The sequence below is a fragment of the Phascolarctos cinereus genome, unplaced genomic scaffold, assembly GCF_003287225.1.
Source record: "Phascolarctos cinereus isolate Bilbo 61053 unplaced genomic scaffold, phaCin_HiC Scaffold_1;HRSCAF=81, whole genome shotgun sequence".
Classification (NCBI taxonomy): domain Eukaryota; kingdom Metazoa; phylum Chordata; class Mammalia; order Diprotodontia; family Phascolarctidae; genus Phascolarctos; species Phascolarctos cinereus.
Genome location: NW_027555514.1, coordinates 143,485,330 through 143,508,792, shown reverse-complemented (window position 1 = coordinate 143,508,792; position 23,463 = coordinate 143,485,330). Strand labels below are relative to the sequence as shown.

Genomic DNA, 23,463 nt, shown 5'->3' with positions numbered 1-23,463 from the left:
ACTTGAAATGGGTTTTAGTATAGAAACCCTAGGACTATCAAGTTTGAAAATAATCAAGAGCTTTTTTTCCCTGGTGAATTCAGACCTATATTGATACCTAATTACTACATTTTTCATGCTTATCTTTCCACACAGCATCATTCTCAATTTTGTTTTAAGTTTCTGGACAGATATAAAGTCTATTAACTGGAGCATAGGTCTTCATACATTTTGGGAATAACATAGCAAAGAGACAAACTAATACTATAAACTATAGGTACTTAAACTGTTGTTTCATGTCAACCTGTAGGTTTATCTAAAATGGTACTCTAAGACAGTACCCATCCAATTCTTGATTGTGGCTGAAGAAATTGTTGAATAGACCTTTGGTAATCAATTCATGTACCAAGAATTATGTACAGGTGTTTTAATGGAAAGTAAACCATGTGGAGAGACCACTTAGTATAGAGGATAGAGGGTTGGCCTCAGAGTCAGAAAGAACTGGGTTGTGACTTTGGACTAGTCATTTTTACCTTTCAGTGCCCCCAGGCAGCTCTTTAAAGCTATAACTTGGAGAATACATGCTCATCTGTGTTGTTAAGAAGATGTTTACTTCCTGTGGATTTTAAACACTGCTTTATTAGTTTCTTCCATACATGAATGGTAGGATCATAAGATAATAATGGATCTAGAAGGGTCCTTCTGCCCTTTCATTTTCCAGAGTGATTAAATGACTTGTCCAGGATCGTGTAAGTCATGAGTCGTTAGCATAGAGCAAGATTTAATCCTGGTCTCTGGACTACAGAGTCCATGCTTTTTCAGTTGTACCACAGAGATTTGAATGTTTTATTAGTGTTGCTTGGTCAACATGTTAGGAAAAAATATATAAAACATTTAATTGCACTATGGATTAGGTGCAGGTCACATCACATCTCTTGTATATTTTGTTGTTATTCAGTTGTTTCCAACTCTTTGTGACCCCATTTGGGGTTTTCTTAGCAAAGATAGTAGAATGGTTTACCATTTCCTTCTCCAGCTAATTTTACAAATGTGGAAATTGAGAAAAACATGGCTAAGTGACTTGCCCAGGGTCACACAGCTAGTAAGTGTCTGAGGCCAGATTTAAATTCAGGAAGATGAGTAGACCTGACTCTAGGCTTGGCACTCTATCCACTGCGCCACCTAGCTGCCCTCTGGAGTATTTGATGTTATGTATTCTAATTCTAAAGAGGAAAACGTTAGAGCACAGGTGATAGTGTTACATCTAAACAGTGTTATAGAAGGATTATACTATGGCTCTCAAAAATGAAATCTTAAATACTTTAAAGCGCCATTTAATCACATGATTATTTTACCTTTTGTGTTGTACTGTATGCTCCATTTCTTTAAAGAAGAAAATGGCCTAGAAATATATTTCTCTCCTGTTTGATAGTCCCCTGGATTGAATGCTCAGTTGTTGAAAAAGATGCAGATAAGCTGAAGTAAGAAACAGTTTATCTCTGCAGAAATAACTGTTTGTGGCAAGTAACAATTGATGCTGAGTATTGCATAAAATTTTCTTATTTCAACTGCGATGAAGAATGTAAAGGATTCTGTTTACCTTAAAGTGTTTTGCAATGCTTTAATGTGCACGTTCTGTAAACCTTGAAGCATCAGCTATTACCTGTTATAAGTTATATACCATACCTGTTACTTAAAATGTATGAAAGTATTTCTGAAGCTTTTTTTGTTCCTTTTTCTTTTAAACAGGGTTTGTGGATGCACTTAGATGTTTGCAATGAGCACTGTGGCTGGCATGCCCCAGTGTTTTGGATACCAATGCATAGGACTCCGTAGTAATCGAATTTATCAGAAACGAACGTCATGAGCATAGTGATCCCATTGGGGGTTGATACAGCAGAAACTTCATATTTGGAAATGGCTGCAGGCTCAGAGTAAGTATTACTGTAACCAAATTTAGAGCTATCCAAAAGTGGAATGGGTTGCCCTGGGGGGTAGAGGTTTTCCCGTGCTAGAGGTTTTCAAGTAAAGGTAGGGTGACCATTTGTTGGATGTTGTAGAGGACATTCTTGGTCAGGTACAGTTTGAACTAGATTACCTCTGAGGTCCCTTCCAACTCTGGTATTCTGTGATCTTTAGGGGCTAAAGGGCAGGAAGCATTGGGACTACTTAATTTTAGTTTAAAAGCCTATGTTTAAGTGAAATATTTTTTCTCACACTTTTCCTGCAGACATTCACTGCAGAAGTACATATTTTTGTAAACTATTTTTTGTTAACTATATAATTAATATTAGTTACTAACTTGAGCTGAAATATTTTATTTTCCTAAGCTATATTGCTGGCATTTGAAAATGTTTTTAAGCCAGTCCTGAGAGGCAATACAGTAATGGTTAGTTTAGCAGCCTTGGAGCTAAGAAGACCTGGGTTCGAGTCCTGTTTCTTGACACATACCAATTGTGTGACCTTTTAACTTTTTAGTATCCCAGCTAACTCTCTAAGAAAGGAATTGTTATTCTTTCTTATGTCATGGATCCGTTTGGTAGTTATCAAAATATTTTTTTAAAAAATTCATGGACCCTAAGTTAAGAATCCCTAAGATAAGATTATTAGTGTCAAGAATCTTCACTGGTAAAGGGAGTGTCCATATCCAAATAAAGTCACAGGTCTGAAATGGGGGGAGGAGCCAATTACATTCAGATTGTAAAAGTAATATACTTTAAAATTTCATACTTGGCTGTTTTAGCTATCTTGATACCTATTCTATAAACATTAAATACTTCATCATTAAAAAGAATGAGAGACATTGCTTTTCTACTATTGATTGAAAAATATTTTTATATAAATCCATTGATGATGGATGGATAGATAGATATAGCATTATATTACTAAGGAACCACCCACCTCTCAAGGTTTTGAAATGATAGGCCATGAAAAAGACAAAATAAATGTCTGCCTTTTGTAATACTAGTGCCCTGAAAGTAAGACTGAACATTTTAAGGGACAGAAAAGTATTATCAAAAGCTGAGGGATGTGAGAGAAGAGTACATATGTTCTTCTTCCTCAGTAGGCATCTATTTTGCTTAAATTGAAACACTTTTTCCAGAAATAAACTTATCTTCATAGAATTTTGGGGTTGAATTCAAGGATCACTGAGTCCAAACACTTTATTATATAGATGATGAAACTGAGGCCCAGAAAGGTTAATTGCCCAAGGTTACACAGATAGTGACTGGACTTTAAAAATTATGAACAGAGAATTCATTTTATGGTACCAGAGCCTTTGCCTTAAAGAAGGCATTAGGTAGTTGTTGCTGATCCCGTAAGCAATACTGAGTGATGTGGAGGTGATTTTACCTCCTGCTTTTTTCAGTTAGAAAAGATCCAAAGATGGCTGTTAATGCAGCCTTCAGAAAAGATCCAAAGATGGCTGTTAATGCAGCCTTCAGCATAGCAACCTGTACAAGTACATATACTACTTCTGTGTTAAGAGGGCAGATTCTTAGCATTGCATTTAAGGCATTTGTAAAGCTTATGAAAGGTAACCTGGAAACAACCTTTGGAACGCCCCAGCGATCTGTGTATAGTGTGGGTATTCCCTTCTTTGAAGACTGTCTTACAGATGACAATCCAACTTCATTATATAGATAAATCAGGGAATAAAATTATTTATATTACTAAAACATTCTTCCCTTAATAAAATAATTAGCATGGGTTCTATTTGAAGTTAATCTCCCCTAAAACTTGAGTTTTTTTTGTATATATCTTAAGGACTACAGGTTTTGCACAAAATTATTTATGTAGGTACCATACATAACTATACGATAAGGTCTGTAAACCGTAATGAAAAGAACACTGTACTTGGACTCAGAATCCCTGAATTGGTTCTTTTTCTTTTTTTCCTTTTTTTTTAATGTATGTATGTGAATGTGGACAAGTCACTTAGCCTCTTTAGTCCTTGGTTTCCTCAGCTGTACAGTGAAGGAAATATTTGCAGTTTCTACCACTTTCACAAGGTTGATAAGATCAGTTAAGATAATGTATGTGAAAATACTTTAGAGACAGCCATGCAAATCTAAGATTATTAACTGTACTTTTTAAAAGGGAATCTCTAACATATGAAAGGGAATATAATTATTTGCTTACTGTTGTAAGCAAATTTTAATATATGGAATTTTTATGATGGCAGTCAATGGAGAAATGGTTCAGTTTATGAAGATTAACAGTATGGTTTGCCTTTTTTAGAAACTATCTAGAAAGCAAAGTAGATTTCTCCCCCCCCCCCATAGATACCTCTGGTACTCAAGCACTTATTTCTCTAGACTTGACCCCCAAAATAGTTGTTATGATCTAGAATCATAGAATTGCTAGATAAGGGCCATCAGTAAATTTTTATGCCTTTTTGTTCAACCTAAAAATCTTTCAAACTGTTCTTACAGTAAAAGTTTTGAAACTTTATAATTATATAATTTCTCAAAAAATGCAGAAGCAGAAACCTATCTAAAGTGCTTTCACATTCAACAGGCACATTGAGTTTTCACAAGCAAAATAAAAGTATTTTCAGAATCAATATACCTACTTTCAAGTATAGAATTTAAATGTACTGTACTGGTGCAAATCTGTCAGGATAACATGACTGATCCTAAAGCCATCATTAGAGATTATTTAATTTTGAAATGTTACATTTCTGATACTTGTTGATTTTGAAGAAAAATGGTTTACTAAACTCGTTTCTCAGCTCCAGTGGCCTTCTGAACTTAGCCACTTTGACACTCAGTCATAATCTCAAACCAAGAGTGCTTAAACTTTCTCCTCACCCCCTTTTGGATTTAGTCTTTCTTTCTTTGGTACTATTGTTTTCTTAGTCAGCTAGACTCCGCATTTGTCATTCCCTGCATGTCTCTCAGAGCCAGTCACCAAAGTTCTCTTGAATTTTTTTCCTCTTTCTAGTCTTTCTTACTTTGATAGCTACCATTCTTGTCTAGATTTTTATTACATCGTGCCTGGACCTGGATCATCATGACCTCCAACAAGGCCTTTCTATTTCTGGTCTGTCTTAATAGTCTCTGCACTTTGCTGTCCGATTAATATTCCTAAAATACCATTCACCATAACATTCCCTGGCCCAAAACCTTTAAAGACTTTCCATATGGGCATAGAGAATCAAATATAAATTCTTAACCTGATAATTAAGACTTGACCCAATCTAGTTCCATCCTAATTATCCAACACTTCTGTACACCAGTTGACTGACTAATTATAACCCTGGCCCTAGAATATGTACTTTTTTGTTGTCTACTACCTGCATCATTCCCAAGACTCTGAATTCCTTTGCCTCTTTTGCTATGCTTTTTTGACTCCCTCAAGGCATACCTTCTATGAGTGATCTTTTTCTCGACTATAATATTTGGTCTTTGACATTGTTTTCTTATGGACCAGATCTTTGATTTAGTTGATATAAGAAACTCCTGATGAAGAAACTCTTTCTAACCAGATTGGTACCTGCTCTGCAATTTATACTTTTAGAGAGTACCTGCAGGCTCTCAGATATTAAGTGATTTGTCCAGGGTCACACAGCTAGTACATGTCAGTAGCAGAACTTAAATCCAGGTCTTCCTGATTCCAGGGCCAGCTCTAATCTAACCCACACATTTATCTGTTCTGTTTCCCCAACTAAAATTGAAAAGTCCTGAGTCTGCTGATGACTTCTTTGTATCCCTGGTGGTCAGTAAATATTTATTGATCATATGGTCACACAGAATGTTATTTAAGGAGATAAACTGTTACTTTTAAAAAATCTGTTCTAACAGGTAGGCTAAATTATTAAGCAACTATACAGATTTCTGCTAGGCCACCACATGGTCTGTAATTCAGATTCCAGTGAAAGTCTTTTTCCTCGGATATTATGATTTAGTGACATGCTTTTTTAATGGTATTGACAGTCCTGCATCTGAATAGAGGCAGGGCTGGAATTATTAATTGATAATAGCCCAGAAAGATAATGTATCCTCAGCTGACTGCCCTGCTCCTTATTATAATTCTTTTTCTACTCTATGGTGCTTGCTTTTACAGTTTATTTAGCTATAAATCATTTCCATAAAGTACGGAATGTCCCTGTACCATAGTTTTAAATTTAAATAAATTAAATTTAAATTTAAAATTGCACGAAGACTTTTGGGTCACCCTATATAATGAACAGTCCTAAACTCTGTATTGTAAGCACAGATAGAGTTGTTTTTGCTGATTTTTGTTTAGCATTGGGTGGTAATTGCTCTTCTTCTCTGATCCCCTGCCTACTTCAGATAACCTAACCACTTACATATAAAACAGGTAAAAATGCCAAATAATCTAGCCAAACTAAAAAATAAAGAAGGAAATGAGATATCAGTAGAATGTATATAACATGCCTTTCTGCTAAATTCAAAGCACTTTTCATTTACTGATTTATAATGAGAAAAATAGATGATCATATCCTGTAGACTTGAAATATTGCTAGTAGTATATCTTTTGCTCTTCATTGTAAAAGCAGCAAGAGGATGTAGTGGGATAGAATGCTAACCTTGGAATCAAATCCTACCTCAAACACAATTATATGATACTGAGCAAGTCACTTAATTTTGATCAGCCTTAGTTTCCTCATTTGTAAAATGAGAATGATAACACCTCAGGGTTGTTGTGAGGATCAAATGAGATAATGTAAAAGTGCTTTGTAAATCTTATAAGTGTTAAGTAAATGTTATTATTATTATTGTTATTATTAGCTTTAAAGAAATATACCTGTATTCTAGAAATTGTTTTGCCTAATAAGTTGGACAGATACATAAATTTAGACAGGAGGGTGCATAAGGCATTCTCAAAAGAGAAGCAATATGGTGTGGTAAGGGCACTAGACTAGGAATCAGACAACTTCCTAGCTATGTGACGTTGCTACTTTTATAGCCTCTGGGCTTGCTTCCTCATCTTGAAAATGAGAAATACTGATATATGTCCTGTCTGCCTCATGGGATTTATTATAAGGCTAAAGTAAGACAGTTTATTGGAACGTGTTCTATAAATTCTAAAGCACTAAACAAATGTAGTTGGTGATATGTAAATGCTTACTTTTACAAAAGCCTAATAAACTAGAAATATGATAATGTTTTCATTATATTTATACATTTTAATAATGAAATAGAGAGTTTTTTGTAGTTTTTCTCACCTGAAATATCTATTTAGTAACGCCTTTGAAATAGTTCATATTTTGAATTGAGCCTAAATTATATTTTCCCTATGTCCCTTTCCCTCTAATTTTAGGCTGTAATTTTAAATTCTAAGATTGGAAGTGAGAGGCAGCGTGGCATAGTGGATAGAGAGCTGGCCTCCGAGTCAGGAAGACCTGGGTTCAAGTCCCGCCTCTGACACATACTGGCTGTGTGGCAAGTCACTTAACCTCTCAGTGCCCCAGGCAACTCTCTAAGACTGTAAGTTGCAGAGAAGGTGCTGATTTGAATTGGTAGATGAAGTTCCTCATCAAGTGTCCTACACATGAAATCACAGGTCCAGTCAGAAAAAATAAATTGGAAATTTACCTTTATTTGCTTTAAAATCTGTATGTTTTTTCAGACTTAATGTGTGGTGTGATACAAAGAATACTGGAATTAGATTTAGAAACCTGAGTTACAGCTGTGGTACTATTACTATTACTACTACTACTACTACCACTACCACTACCACTACTACTACTGTTATTATTATCATAACCATTACTATTACTACAAACGAACTCAGTGTGACCTTGGGCAAGTCACTTAACCTTTATGAACCTGGATTTCTTTATCTGTAATACTAAAGGGTGGTACTAAGTTTAAGATCCCTTTATCATTCTAAAATTTTATGATTCTGTGATAGATTTTTACAATTTATTTTCTTCATTATTGGTGTTTAGCTTTGTTAGATTCACTAGGGCCATCTACTGATAGAACTTGGTAGAGCTGCTGGAGGATTGTGAAGTAAATTTAAAAATGACTGATTTATGTCATAGAATACTGAAAAGCTTTGTGTAAATTTTAGGAATATTTTCCATTCACTTTGAGAAGTACTTTATTTTCAAACCTAATTGATATTCATTTGTCAAGTGGAACCTCATATCTTAGCTTTATCAAATCTTTGCCCCTAAACTTAACTTTAGTAGTTAATAAACTACTTAAATAATCTAAGATGCCACCTTTTAGAATACTCATTTCTTAATGTGAAATGATACTTTGTTTTATCTGTTTTGATTCTAGTTTAGTTTTTCTTAAATTGAGGTATATCCTATGTGCTTTAGATTGTCAAAGTTCTCATTAAGATGTAGTCCTGGTCCTGCCACTTATTACCTTTGTGGTTGTGGTCAAGTTATTTAACCTCAATCAGATGCTTGTGTTTTTTAAATCTGTAAAGTAAGAAACTTGGACTATATGACCCTTTCTAGCTGTTAGCTTGTTATTCTATGACAGTCAAATTATTTTGTTTTTTAAACACTTTTTTTTCAAGGAGCCTTTAATTGTTGAACTCCAGTTAATCAAGTTCTCTATTTGTAATGTGCTAAGAATTTTATTTTTCTTCAGTTCCCCCCTGCCCAATGCACAGACAGGTAAATAACTTGTCGTTCAATTCTTACTTGTCCAGATGATATGGCAGCAGACTTAGAACTGTGTCCCTCCAGCCCCACCAGGCAGTCACATATAAAAGATGTTCCCATGGCCATGTTTTAAGCACTAATGTTAACTGACATATAAGACCGCTTAAATTCTAGTTTGATTAGTTAAATATAATTCATTTAGCCAGTTGTAGGCCACTGTTTGTAAAAACCAGTCCTGTGTAATTTAACTAGGACAAGCTCAACACCTGAGGCATGGCATGAGTTCACCTGCCCCGGCCTCCCCTCCAATATAACATGTACAACATTTTAATGGTTAGTCTTTTATTTTTAGTGGTACTAACAGGTTTATTTCAAAGAGAGTTCAATAAGTTGAAGACATCTTAAACAGTATTGAGAATTTTGGGGGTTATTTTATCCTTTTGTCAGTTTAGAAAAAGCCAGACAAAATACAGGATTCTAGAGAAGGACTCACCGTTCTTATGCAGGGTACATTGTACAAGAAAATGTAATTTTTGACTTACATCATTAGTGTGATATTTATACTGCAGCTTAACTAGATAAGAAGATATGGGTGGGTTACACTGTAGAGATTTAAATGATAAGCTCTAGGAGTCTGGGTATATGAAATAAATTTCCTCTAGTGATTCTGATTTTTTGCTTTCTTTTTTCATCCCTTTTTGTTTATGCCAGTCTTCTTTTCTGAATGTTAGGAGGGAGGAATGATACTGTTCTTAATTCCTGAAGGAAATTTCTTATATCTTTGATTTCTTGTTTCTAGCCCTTTCTTTTCAATCACTCACCATTTCTGGATGAAAGCACTTGAAATTCCTGCTTTATGAAGCTTACTTCTTAAAATTGCCTTGTAGGCAGGGGGAGTCTTGTTTCTGGGGTAAGAATGAAGTGAAAACTATTTAAAGAGAAGATTTGAAAAATCTTGGGTTCTAGTTCCCTGTTATGTTTAGTATTTTCAGTCCTGTGGCCAAAAACTACATAAGTAGTCCTTGGTTCTGCCTCATCATATACATTTTATGTTTCCTTATCAAAGTAGTTTAAAAAGAAGTCGACTTGGGCACTATATGGATGCTGCTGTACTTGTGCCCCTTAGGCTTTGATTACTTCTGCTTCTTCCTGTCCTGTATATAGCTAAAGGGGGTTTCTGGACAACTCTGAGCTTTTCTAGGAAATGATTTGAGAACCTTCTTTTGAACTTAAGTCACCTAAAGTCAGGAGTTCATACTCTAGGAGAGAGTATTCTCTTGCCTCTTCCTTCTACCTTTTTTTTTTTAAACTTTTCCTGAAGGCTAAAATACATTTGGCTCCTAAATCCAAAGGAAATTTGAATCTTGGTTCAGAAGTGTTAGTAAAAGAGCTAAGTAACAGTGCCTAAATTAGTTATATTACCTTTAAATTACTGATTACAATTTGGCTGTAATAGATTTTAAAAAGAAGTTATATTCTATCCATAAAGAAATAACAAAAACTAGTTTTGATCATTCCTATTCTTTAGTTGCAGTTATGCATATATGACTGGGGTGGGGAGAGGGAAAGTGTTAAAAAGAATTAGAGAATATCTAAAGTAATAGTTTTTTGTTTGTTTTGGGTTTTTTTAATTATAGTATATTTTAGCTAAGATTGAGATGATATGGGGCCTTAAAAAATATAAACACACCTGAAGATAGCAGCGTAGCAAGACATTGGCTATAAGGAAAGGAGGGAGTTGACATGTAATCATAACCTTGGGTATTATGGTCTGTAGAACATGGAAGGAAGAGAAGTAGCAGTGGGAGTTTGGTGTTGGGAGCGGAGTAATTATCCTTCAGAAAGAAACTTCTCTCAGACTTGGCACACACACAGCTTTGCTAAACTCTGTGTGACACCCCTTAATCCATGTTTGTACTGACAGCTCCCTAAGACCACCAAAAGTTAAAACGTTTTCTAGTCGGCAGTTTTTCTCTGACTGGTTTCCCATTACTAATGACATTGGCAGGGAAAGCAAATGGTCAGTGAACATATAGGTATAGAGTTTTTCAGTCCCCATAAAACAGGCAGGAAGAAGAGATACAGCCAGAGTAGAGTCAGTCTGTTCCAAGTGCTTTTACAGGTGTCAGGCAAGGCTGAGGTTTTTTTTGTACTGTTAGCTCTGCAGAGTAGCTATGCTCCAAGATAGTTTGTGGCGTGTATGGAATAAGCTCTCAGTACAGATTCTAGGCCCTTGGAGTCAGTTCCCTGACCTCACTAGCTTCTTTCCTGTGGAAATACACAACTATAAATTTAGCCCCTTGGTTCCAAAATGGAGTGGGGATGGGTATTAAACTAAATTATAGAATTTATAAAGGACAGGGTATAAATCCCACAATCAGAATAAGACTTCTCATTCAAACACTGATTCTTGGGATAATAAGGTTAAAGGTTATAACCTTGCTTGTACAATTGGTCACTTAATTCCTGCCTGATTCAGATGTTGATTCTTGAGGTACTGAGGTTAAAGGTTATAACCATCCTTTTAAAGTTGGTCCTCAATTACTAACCATTTCCCCTTCTCCTTCATGGCAAGGTTATAATGTGGTATGTAACTATCCAGGTAGGTGGAGTAGTATAATGGAAAGGTCAGTATACTGGGAGTAAAGAGAGACCTGGATTAAAATTTTACCTCAGACACTTGCTAGCTGTGTGACCCTGGGCAAGTCACTTGACCTCTCTAAGCCTCAATTTACTCAGTTGTAAAAGCAGATATATTCAGGATTTGTGTAAAGAAATAAAAAACTTTGCAAAACATACTGTATTCTACAAATGTCATATGGTATTATTTGATAATTGTTATTGTTGTTAATTACAATAATTTTATTGCTATATTTACAAAGATCTCAAGGTTCCCCTGGCATCTCCTTGCATAATTTTTCCCTTAGAGAAGGAAGTAAGAAGCAACACCAGTCTGCCATCCGAACTTATCAACAATGACTCCCAACAAGGAATTCCCAGAGGTGGGCAACAAGAACCCTAAGTAACACCTTTTGTGAAGTTTGCTTAAGACCTTGTTAAATTACATAAACTTAGATAAAATTAGATGATTGACCTAGCTTTCATAGCTTTTGCTGTGTTAAGAATGACCCAGAATTATTCACTTGTAATAATTGATATTGTTTGGGAATGTGAAAATTCTTGATATTTGAATGTCTACGAATATACATGTAGGTCATTGTGCTAGTGCTTTGGGTCATACAAAGAATTCTGTGCTTAAAGAGCTTTTAATGACTCTAGAGATGGGGAGAGATAGACATGACAGAATGCAATAATGAGTAAATATGACATGTAGTATAGAAAATAAGAGTAGTTTAAAGGAAGAAGGGAGTTATAACTTGTATTTGGGATAGTCAGGGAAGATAACAGATGAGGTAAGATTGAGGATAAAACTAAACTGAAAGGTGGGGTTAGGAGAACATTCTAGGCATTGTAAGCAAGGGCAGAAAAGGATAAGAATGTATTTCATTTATGAGTTTCACAGAATTCCAGATTTGGAAAGGGACTAGTACTTACTTTCTGTGAAAATCACTTGGACCAGATGATCTCACAAATTTCTTCCAGCTCTACATCTAGTCCAAACAGAGGTCCCTCCACAATATGCTCAACATGTGGTCATCTAGTTTCTTGAAGATCTCCTGTGATAGGGAATTCACTACCTTTCTAAAGCTGCCTATTATGCTTTTGGACAGCTCTAATTATTAGGAAGTTTTTCCTTGAATTGAGCTGAGATCTGCCATTTTGCAGCTTGTACCTGTTGTTTCTTCTTCCCTCGGGGAGCGAGCAGAACAATTTAATCCTTCTACGTGGTGTCCCTTTAAATTCTTGAAGACAACTATTCAGTCCCCATAAGTCTTTAGCCTGAACATCCCAAGCTTTTCAACCAGTAACTTGTGTGGCTTGGTTTCTGGTACCCTCATCATCCTGGAATTTTTCTCCTAAGCTTATACTGTTGTCAATCCCCTTCTTAAAACATGGAGTCCAGAATTGAATGTGGTCTTGACCAGGACCGATGGTCTTTTTTAGGCTAAGATCACATTAGCTTTTTTTGGCTGCCATGTCACATTGTTGACTCATCGAGGTTACTAAAATCTCCAGATCGTTTTCCAGTGAACTGTTGCTCCCTGGTTTCCCCTCATCCTAAACTTGTGTAGTTATGTTTTTTAACTTAAATATAGGTTAAAATTTGAGAGGCAACATGGAATAATGGAAAGAGCACTGGACTTGGAACCAAGAGAGATGAATTTGAATCATGCCTCCAGTACTACCTGTATCATGATGGGCAAGTTACTTAACATCTATGTAAAATAAAGATAATACCTGTATTTACCTACCTCACAGGGTTGTTGTGAGGATCAAGTTCGTAGCAGTCAGGAAACTAAAACACTCTATAAATCCCAAATGATCTCAACAACACTTTTGGAATTATAAAATGAACAAAAATAGATTTGGAAAACATCTTAACAAAAACCTATTCTATAATAAAGAATCAATCCTGCTACAGTTATAAAAAGAGAGTATATCTTTGTCAGAAAAGGAGAGAGTTGATTGCAGTTGTCAGAACATATGATAAACAGGTTGTAAACTGACAGAATTACTTCTAGAACAGACTTCATCAATTATTAATAATGGTTAACCTCAGGTACAATGCCACTCTCTTTGTCGAATGCAACTGAAAGTTGTTAACCTTTATCTTGAAGCTCTGAAACAGCTAGTATCCAAGAGTATAATTTAAAGATCCACATGAACTGAATATAATACCTGGATTGAGCATCAACTAAAAGAAACATCAACAAAATGGCTGAACCATGCAGATTAGTTTCTAGACATGGAGGTACTTATGAGACAATTAATGATCACAACACCCCAGAAATTGCCTAAAGCTTACTCCTAAAGAGCTTAGACTTATTGACCACTGAAGATTGTTAGAAAACTGCAACAATTCACTTTGGTTTTCAAAAATTTAGCACCTACCAAATAATCAGAGACAACCTGGTGGTGAGTTTGTTATATATATACACATACATACATACATACATTTATATATATATATATATATATATATACATACACACATATATATACATATATATATACACATACATACATATATATATAATATATATATGTATATATATATATATATGAAGCTTATTTTTCATAAATCTGCAGATGATAGATCCCTGTATTTTAAATGCAGTCTTAAAAATAGCCTTGAGAATTCAACAAATAAACCTGAACTGGAGCATCACCATGATAGAATATTGCCCATAATTGCTCAGACATAATATTGATCCACAAAAATTTAATAGCAATATATTTAATGTTATCATGCTGAATACTCAATCTCCAAACAAGGTAGAATGAAAAGCTTTCAAAAAATACTTAGCCAGAGAATTCAAAACCCTGTGGAAACAGGATGAGGTTTATGACGTCCTTTCTGCTGTTGGAGTTGTGCAAAGGATGTTTTTATTGAGCTTTAAAAAACTGAGCTTATCCCAGCATTTTTATTCATTTACACAAAGTCTACCTTGCAATAGTCCACATAATTTTTAGAATTTCCTAGAACCTTTTCTGTCTCAATTTCATCAAAAAAGATGAGAAGAATGAAATGAGTAATAGAGTCAGTGATGGAAGAAAGAGAGGACCTTGGTTTGAATCCCAGTCTTTCCTTACTACTTGTGTGACCTTGGGCAAGTGACTTGGACTAGATGATCTCAGGGTCCCTTCCATCTCTAAGTCCATAGTCAATGTGATGTCATGAAGCTCTTCTGAGAGTCTCAGGTATCAGAAATAATATGAGTCAATCTGTGGAGGTTGGTAAGGAAGGCAGAGGGAGCAGTCCAATTTGACTGGAATACATGAAAGAGAATATAAAATAGGACTGGAAAGATAGGACAGGACGAGATTATTAAGGAACCTTAAATGCCAGGGAAAGCAATCATAATTTTACCTGGACAACAGAACTATTGCTAAGCTTACCAAAGGGTATCCGTGGATAGGTTTCAGGGAGTCTGAGAACTTGGAAGGGAAAAAGTTATATCTCTCTTTCCCTAATCCAAATTGAGCCTTTCCTTCAGTTATGATTCTGATAGTGGGTTTATGACACAAAAGTAAAGAATACTTGCTCTAGAAGTTAAGAATGGTAGTACCGGGCAAAATTCAGCAGTCTCTAGGCACAGTTAATTTGTATTGGCAGGTATGTTTTAATTAACAGATATAAAATGTGCCTTTAGAGAACTTGGTCAAATGTTACATATTACAGCTTGTAGATTTCAGGTTAGTATCACTATGCATTTACCTTAACATTTATCTAAACTAAAGGAATGGCCTAGAGTTTTATAGTAAAGAGTGTTGCCCTCATAGGTTATTGAAATATCTCAGACTGTAAATGCTTTTTGATGTAGATAGGAATGAGCAGGGAAGTTGTAGGAGAGGTGGATTCATGTTTTGAGTAGGGGAGTTTTTATTTGTTTTCTGTTTTATTTTTTTAAGTTGTCACTTGATGTCTTTCTAGTAGTGTTTCTATTCCCCTTCCTAATTTACTACTTCAACCATACTTGTGTCTGAACTAGGCTGTGATTGAGAATTAGATGGGCTCTTCTGTCAATAAAGATTTGTGGGCTTTATATTATTTGTGGCACCTGTTTTACCTGCTAAGATCTTTTCTTCTAAATCTTGTGATTGTATTTTGAAAATAACTATGAATAAGTACAGTATTGTTGTAAAGCAGTATAACCATTACAGTTGTTTTATTTGTTGATGGCTATGTTTTAGTAAAAAAGAAATAAAACTTCTTTAAATATCTATAATTAATGTGAATTAAAAATGGTTTCAAATTTTGCCTCAAAACCCAAATCCTGTGCTCTGTCACCATGGCACAAGACTAATGCTTCAGATAACTAAAACTGTTATAGGGGAGTTGTAAATCCCTGTTGGTACAGAGAATTTCCACATTCCAATAAAATCACAAAAATATACTAAAAAGACATTGAGGATATCTCAGCCATAAAAAGTATTACTATTCATAGGAAAATATTAGTTTTTTGTACTTGAAATTCTTTTTTACTCAAATCTATCCTTTTGTGAAGAGTAAAATATGATTGTAACACACTTTATATTGGAATGTGATAGTCTAAGCTGGGGCACTTGTATGTTGAATTAAATATTGGTGTGTTAAAAAGATGATTTGATGTGTCAGCAGATATTTTGATCTCATTGAAAAAGCGTGGTATAATTTACCAAATGCCATCCCACCTGAACTTTTCCTTTTTTTTCCCCTTCCATTTCTGGACCTAATTTATTGCCCCATCTTCAATGCATGTCAAAAGAGAGAGAGAGTGTGAGTGTGTGTGTGTATAGATGTACTCAGTTTTTGTCGTGGTGAAGTTTTTTTATCCTCTAAATTTGTAATATTAGACTATTATTTCACATTGCTGTGAACTTGACTAAGATAGCTTTGCAGTATTCTGGTACTCTGTACAAAGTCATTTATAAATGGGAGCGTTTAAGAGTCTCACTATCGATAAGGAATCCTTTTGGACTTGGCCATAGACGTGGAATATGTCCTGCATAGTGATAATAATAGCTACCTTCTATATAGACTGTATTTATTTAGTGTCCTGTTTAGTACATAACTATTTATTTAGTGTCCTGTTTAGTGCCTTGCTTGAAGTTAATCATTGGCAGATGGTAGGGGAAAAAAAAGAGTTATCTGTGTAGTCAAATGCCATGTTATTTTATGATTTTGGAATACAAGTGGGAGACACCTTGTCCAGAAAGAAATTCTTATTTCAGGCAAAATGCTGTCTTAAAATCCATAAAGAATAACTGGTAAGATCTTATATTCTTGACCACACATCACTTTTGTCTACTGCAAAACTTCTTTGAAAACTTGTCCTTTATATTTTTAATTATGGATTACTGTGATATATGTGCATAGACTATGCTCATAAAGATTTTACAGAAACAACCAGAAATAATGGATTTATAATTACTTAGGTTGTGGAGAATCATTATGGTATAATGTGTAAAGTGCTGAACCAAGGAGAACTGGGTTGAAATTCCACTTATACTTCTTAGTCATGTGACCACAGGCAAATCATTTAATCATTCTAGACGTCCTTTTCCCATTCTGTAAAATGTCAATAATATTTGTAATGGTTCTTAACCTCACAGGGTTGTTGTAAAGATTAATTAGGATAATCACACCAAGCTTTTATTACATGCCTGCTGTGTGCCTGGCACTGGCTACATGCTGGGGATGCACCGACAGAAATGAAACATTCCTCTTTCAGAATATATACAAAATAAATACAGGCTAACTTCAGGAGCGGGTATTGCCTGATGGGGCAAGTAGATGAGGAAAAGGCCCCATGTAGAAGATAGTATTTGATCTGATTTTTGTAGGAAATCAGGAATTTTAAGAAGTGGTTATGGAAAGTGTAAAGGTAAAGAGACTGCAAATTAAATTTTAAGTTTGAGGAACAGCAAGGCCAGTTTGTCTGGACAGTAGAGTACAGGAAGGGAAGGTTGGGGCCAGTTTGTAAACGGCTTTAAATGCCAGAGGAGTTGTATTTTATATTTTATAATTATAATTTAAATAGGTATTTGTTTATGATTTGAAATTATAAGCTTCTGGGACGACAATGGTTCTTGCAACAAATAGGAATGTGTGGAAGATTGGTAGGCTTATGAATTGGTTTGGATAGATTAAAGTGGAGATGTTTGTAACAGGCCGTGTTAAAGACCTGGAAGCCACAAGAGTAGGACTAGATGTAGAGATCTGTGTAGAGATCATAAAGTCATAGGAATTGATGAGGTTATTGGGAGAGTGTGAGAGAAGTGAACTTGGGACAGAACATTGGGGTATACTTGCCTAGTTAAAGAGAAAGTACTAAGGAGCTGAACAACAAAGCAATGACCACGAAATCTTGCAGAAGGGGAAAGTGCAAGAGAAAAATGGTAGTCAGCAGTTTCAGATGCTGCAAAGAAGTCAAGAAAGATGTGGACTGAGAAAAAGGCCATTAGATTTTGCAGTTAAGAAAGCATATTAAGAAGTGAAGTGGCTTGTTGGAGAGGTCACACAAAGTGTCAGAGCTGGGAGTTGAACTGAGGTACCCTGATTCCAAATCTAGTGTTTTGTCCAGTATCCTATATTTGACAGTCAGTGTCTTTTTCTTGTCCATGTCCCAGTTTCAAAATCAAACAAGTCATAAGCTGGAATACGTATAATCCTATCTAAATGTCCTTTCAATTTTTTATACTAAGTGTTTTTACACTTTGACTTTTGCTTTAATTAAACAGCTAATAACTTCTCAAAGACAACTGATTAAGAACTGACTATTATGTACTGAACCACACACTTCCTATCGAAGAAAAAGTCTAAATTATATGTTTGTGAATTTTTTTTCCTGTTGCTACTGATTTTTGATGCTTATGGCACTTAGCACCTTATTTTCTTGAATGTACTGTGTTCTTGAGTCTTGAAGACCTTGCACTTCAATTTCCTGACCATTTTCCAACACAGTTTTTGGTTTCTTCTCCTTTCCCCATTTTTCTACTGAAGTCACTTCCCCATTTTCCCACTGAAGTCACAAAGCATCAAAAAACTATGACAATCTATTTTGAAGTATTTTGCCAAGTTCTTAATAGAGCCTCACTTTTCTACTTCATCCTCTGTAATAGATGGTAGTATGTCAGCTGCAGTTATCTTCATAGTTGTCTTATTAGCTTATAATCATTGTGAACCTAGCAAAGTGAAATGACCAGTTATATTCAGTAACTGCTTTTGCATCTGTAAAAGAATATGTGAGTTATTCTTCCATCTATATGCAGCTTCTTTATAGTTTCTGATTTATAGTGAGAGTGTCTGTAATGGTCCATTTATCATTGAATAAAGATTGTGTATTAGGACCAGTAATGGTTAAATAAGGTGAACTCCTATCCCAATATTGGTTCATTTTGGAGGAAGAGAAAGATTTTTTTACTACCAGTCTCCTAAGACAAAGCCCCTGCCTTCAAGCTTAAAATGTGGTTGTCATACAACATAAAAACATTTAGGAAATAAGCTGTGGGTTCTTGAAATCAAGAAGTTTGTAGTCTTTGTGATTTGGGCAAATCACTTAAGCTAGCGTCTCAGTTTTTTCACCTATAAAACGAGTGGGTTGAACCAAGCCCTTTCTCTAAAAGTAAAAATCAGTACATAGGTGATCATTTTCTTTTCTTTTTTCTTTTTTTTTTGCCTTTTTAAACAATCTTTTTTATTATTAATTTTTTAAACTTAGAACTTAAATACACAAGAAAAAAAAAGCATTGCCATGTGCACAGCAGAACATGAGAGAATTCAAAATATACAACAATAAATTTCCTTTGCACGAAAACCTATATAACAAATACTGTACATTGTGTTCAAAGCTTTACATCTTTCCTTTGCTTCCTTGTAAGTTTTCTTTTGTTCTCTGCTGTGTGCTTTTTACTTTATTCTTTTCTTTTGTCCCTTCTTCCCCACCCCTACCCTCAAATCCTTTTATAAATGGTTGGTGGCATAGGTCAAAATGATACAAGTTGATTTTTATTTTGCTACAGAATATTGTAGAGTAGGGGATTGTGTTCTTATATCAAGGACTGACTTTGTATACAAACTACCACAAACATCAAAGGAATTCAACCATAAATTTTATTTTTATGTACATACATACACCCACACACATATAAAGGTGTGTTAAATTAAGGGTAACATAGTATCTCATCACACACTTTATAGTCAATATTTTAGTGAACTGAAAAAGTTATCCAATTTATGTTTCTTGCCTGATTTCTTAAACAAATGAGAATATCAAGGCGTGTCATTAAGGTCATTAAATTCAGAAAGTCTTTGAATAGGGAATTTTAATAGGCATTTGAAGAGACATTTAAGACCATATGATGGCTTGGGGGGGGGAGGGTGGTAAGACAGATAATCCAGCAGTGTTTGATTTGCTTTTCTGTTGTTGATATTGTTGTTTTCCCCCCACCATAAATTTCTCTGTAGCAACTTAGGCTAAATTGTAAGTCATTCTTTTGCTTCAGAAACAGTCTTCTTTTTCCAATGACGTATAGATAGTACTGTAAGTGTCACTTTTTTACTGTATTTTGCAAGGCATAACTAACTTTAAAATATGTGAACCATCTGTTAAGTTCTTTCACTACTTGTTACTTCATATGGTCAAAGTCTTGGAGGTTTGGGGTGATTGGCACCAAATTCTAAGATCACAGGAGTGCTAGATAGCATGTATCCTTCCATCCTGGCAATATTTCTTCACTTTGCCCCTATAGTAAATTGTTTCTTTAGAGACTACTTTTTAAATCTTTTACAAGCCATAATTAAGTATAAATAATAAAGCTTTAGCTAACTCATCTCTTTTTAATAAAGCAGGTATACTATCCGTCTTGCAGTCTTTCAAATAGCCACCTTGAAAAGTTCTCTATTTCAGTAACAGCATTTGATCACAAGCATTTTGGAGAGGCCTCTACAGCCAGTTTACTAGCCACAATAAAGTCTTCCTTTTTAGTTTATATATTCCCCTTTGGTTGCCATTTTTCTGTTGCTGCTATTTGCAACTTAAATCAAGAAAACCCAGAGAGGTATTGTGTCGGTAGTAGGTGAGAGAGGGAGCTATTTGCAAGGAGCACATTAAGGAATAAGCTGACTGGTAAATGTTGTAATAATATGGATATAATTGGTTTTTAGCAAATGAGACTCTTGAAAACGTTGGACTGCCTATAGTGTAAGTAGTATTGGGAATACTGGGAATGCTCAAGATAAGGGAGGTATATAGTTCTTCTTAAAAGTTTCCTACGGGAAATTAATTTTAAAGCATGTTTTAAAAGAAAGAAGATAAAGGCTATCAGAAAAGGGCCATTTCAAAATAGCATGTACAAAAACACAGTACCTTCCTTTGTGTCTGGGTGGTTGTGGTGGCCATGTGGATTACCCAGAGAGAGGAAACCAATGTATTATATGATGTGAAAGAGTGGGATCAAAGAACCTGGGTAATAATGAAGGTCGTAGTTCTGTCTGATCTTGGCCAAGCTTGCCTTAGGCGACCTACAAACTGTCAGAAGAAATAATCTTACCTGATACCTTAAAGGAACTAAAACCAAGGAGCTAACTTTTGTATTGCATAACCTTTTAAACCCAGTTCTGTTACCAGCAACAACCAAGTCCAGATACCTTCTATGAAGCTGAGGACTATTAATATCCAACAGGCTGACACTTGTAGGCTTATTACCATAACACTAGCTACTGTTTTCTCCTTGCCAAGTAAAAGCCCTGAACCCCTGGTCTTTTGTGGGGCTACTCATTTCCCCACCTGTATCATAGATCCTTATCACTAATGTTGGGTACATCAAAATGCATGATTCAAGTGCCTCTGCTTTGTAATTTGAAAATATTTCCATCTTTCCCTTTGTATAGAACCTATAACAATAGGGCTGTTCAAACTTCAGTCCATGTCTTGTTGATCTTTGGTATTAAGTAACTTTTTCATATCAAATGAGGTGAGAGAAGTACCCTATTTCATCTAGGGTCCAAATGGAATAGACGAGCCTTGTAAAATCTATTAAATAGTAGGCATTTTTGTTATTTCACATCAACTGATTTGTAGAAGCTTTCTTCTTTAGGAGCTATTCAATGTAAACCTCTTATTTATAGAAATAAGTAGAAGTGTATTTTAATATGAATGTTGGACCTTTATGAGCTAACTTAAAGTAGATGAGAAAATAAAGGAAATTCTGTTTGATACAACTTTTCTCCTCTTCTCTCTCTGCTTTTCTCTTCCTTCTCTTTCTTTTCCTTCCTCTCTGTATCTCTCTTATTCCTTGTTCCCTCTGTCTTGTCTTTCACCCATCTCCTATATCACTCTCGTTCTTTTGCCTCTTTCTGTTCTGATTGCTTTCTTTATTCTTTCTCTTGCTTTGTTCTCATTTTCTCTCTTTTCTCTTTTCTCTCTGTTGTCTTTTCTCTCTCTCTCCCCAGACCAGAATCCGTAGAAGCTAGCCCTGTGGTAGTTGAGAAATCCAACAGTTACCCACACCAGTTATATACCAGCAGCTCGCATCATTCACACAGTTATATTGGTTTGCCCTATGCGGTAAGTGTCATGCACTTAAAAGTAATCATTTGACATTTAAATTTTTAAATCTTTAGTTTTGGGAAGATGTTTATAATGTGCTTGGTTTGCATACTGAAGTGTTAACTACTTTGACTTGATTTTGTAGCAGTAGATAAGTTTATAATTTTAAAGGCTAATTGAGGCCATGGAATAATTGAGAGATTTTGTTTCTTTGAGCAGGAGCAATGGAAGAAAAAAACAAAAACATCTGAATATTCATAGATTTATGAAAACCTAATCTTAAAACAGAGCTTAACATCTAGTAATAAAATATGGGCATGTGGCAATATTTGTGACATTATTGCTGCAAATTCTGGTATAGGCTTCATAGTATTTCTGCTCTTTGCAGAGCAAAAGGGAGAGATTTGTGACAAGTGGGGATATTTTATATTTTTTATTTTGGTGTGGCCTGAAGATAAGGTAGTGATAGTGGCATAATCTGGAGGCTCTATGAAAAGATTATCTTTGGAAGAGAGGAATGATAGTAAAATGTCTGACACAAGTCAGTATTTTAAGTAGAATTTGACTGATTTTATATAAATATGCAAATTGAAGTGATGGGTTTGTAAGGATTGTATCTTAAATAATATTACAGCTTAGTGCATTTCAGTGTTCCAATAAATAATATTGTGCTGTTTGTGTTTATCCAGGACCACAATTATGGTGCTCGTCCTCCTCCAACACCTCCAGCTTCTCCTCCTCCATCAGTTCTTATTAGCAAAAATGAAGTAGGCATATTTACTACTCCTAATTTTGATGAGACCTCTAGTGCTACCACCATCAGCACATCAGAGGATGGAAGCTATGGTACTGATGTAACCAGGTGCATTTGTGGTTTTACACATGATGATGGCTACATGATCTGTTGTGACAAATGCAGGTAAAATATTTCCCACCATTACTTTGTTTCACATAATTTTTTCTAACTGAATCTTTAGTACATGGCAGCACAGATAACTTATCACCTTAAAAGAATCTCTAAATTATATGTGATTTTTTTTTGAAGTGGGAAGCCTGCCACTATTATAATGTTGCCTATTTTGCTCTTAGCAAAAGGCCTTATGAAAAAGCTGTAATTACCTCTTCTAGCCCCATCTTTAATTGGATAACAGGTGACTGCTTCCAGACTTTGTCCATGTGGCAATAGAATCTTTATAACCAGTTTTAATAACAACAACAATAATAATTTTCACAGCAGCAGGGATAGTTTGTGAATAGCACATAAGTGTTTACTTAAAGATTTGTTTGTACTGTGTAGTCAGTTCTTATTATCCACTTTGGGGGAATTATACTTTTTTAAATTGATGTTTATTTGACCTGAATCTCTTACCTCCTTTTGACTTGCACCTTGCAGCACTCTGGAGTCTCCTTGAACCAGAACCACAGTCTCCCCTCCCCCAACCCTGGTTCAGCCACCAAGAAAGGCCTCCTCCCCTAGAGAAGGTGTGATTGGGACAGAAAGTGGGCTTTTTTTTGTTTTGGTGGGTGGGGAGGATGGAGAAAGGGGATAGGAGCTCAGCCTGAGTCCATCCCTTGCATGGGCTGGGGAACAACAAAAGAGTTGAGTAGTGAGGTAGGATGGGAAAGGTGGATAGTTTTGTAGACCTTCCTGAGTCTGGTCTTCATAATGTGACCTTTTTATTTGAATTGAAATGGTGTTAATTCCCAGAACATCAGGATTACAAATATTCAAAT

At 35.3% G+C, this 23,463-nt stretch overlaps 1 protein-coding gene across 1 annotated transcript in view; it reads left to right on the top strand.

The window, feature by feature from the left end:
- KMT2E (lysine methyltransferase 2E (inactive)) overlaps window positions 1-23,463 on the top strand; it is an 89,350-nt gene that overhangs the window by 22,215 nt on the left and 43,672 nt on the right. The window contains 3 exon segments of the mRNA XM_078154480.1: window positions 1,729-1,913; window positions 21,633-21,747; window positions 22,419-22,648. Coding sequence (XP_078010606.1) covers window positions 1,843-1,913; window positions 21,633-21,747; window positions 22,419-22,648 — 416 coding nt within the window. The 5' untranslated portion in view covers window positions 1,729-1,842.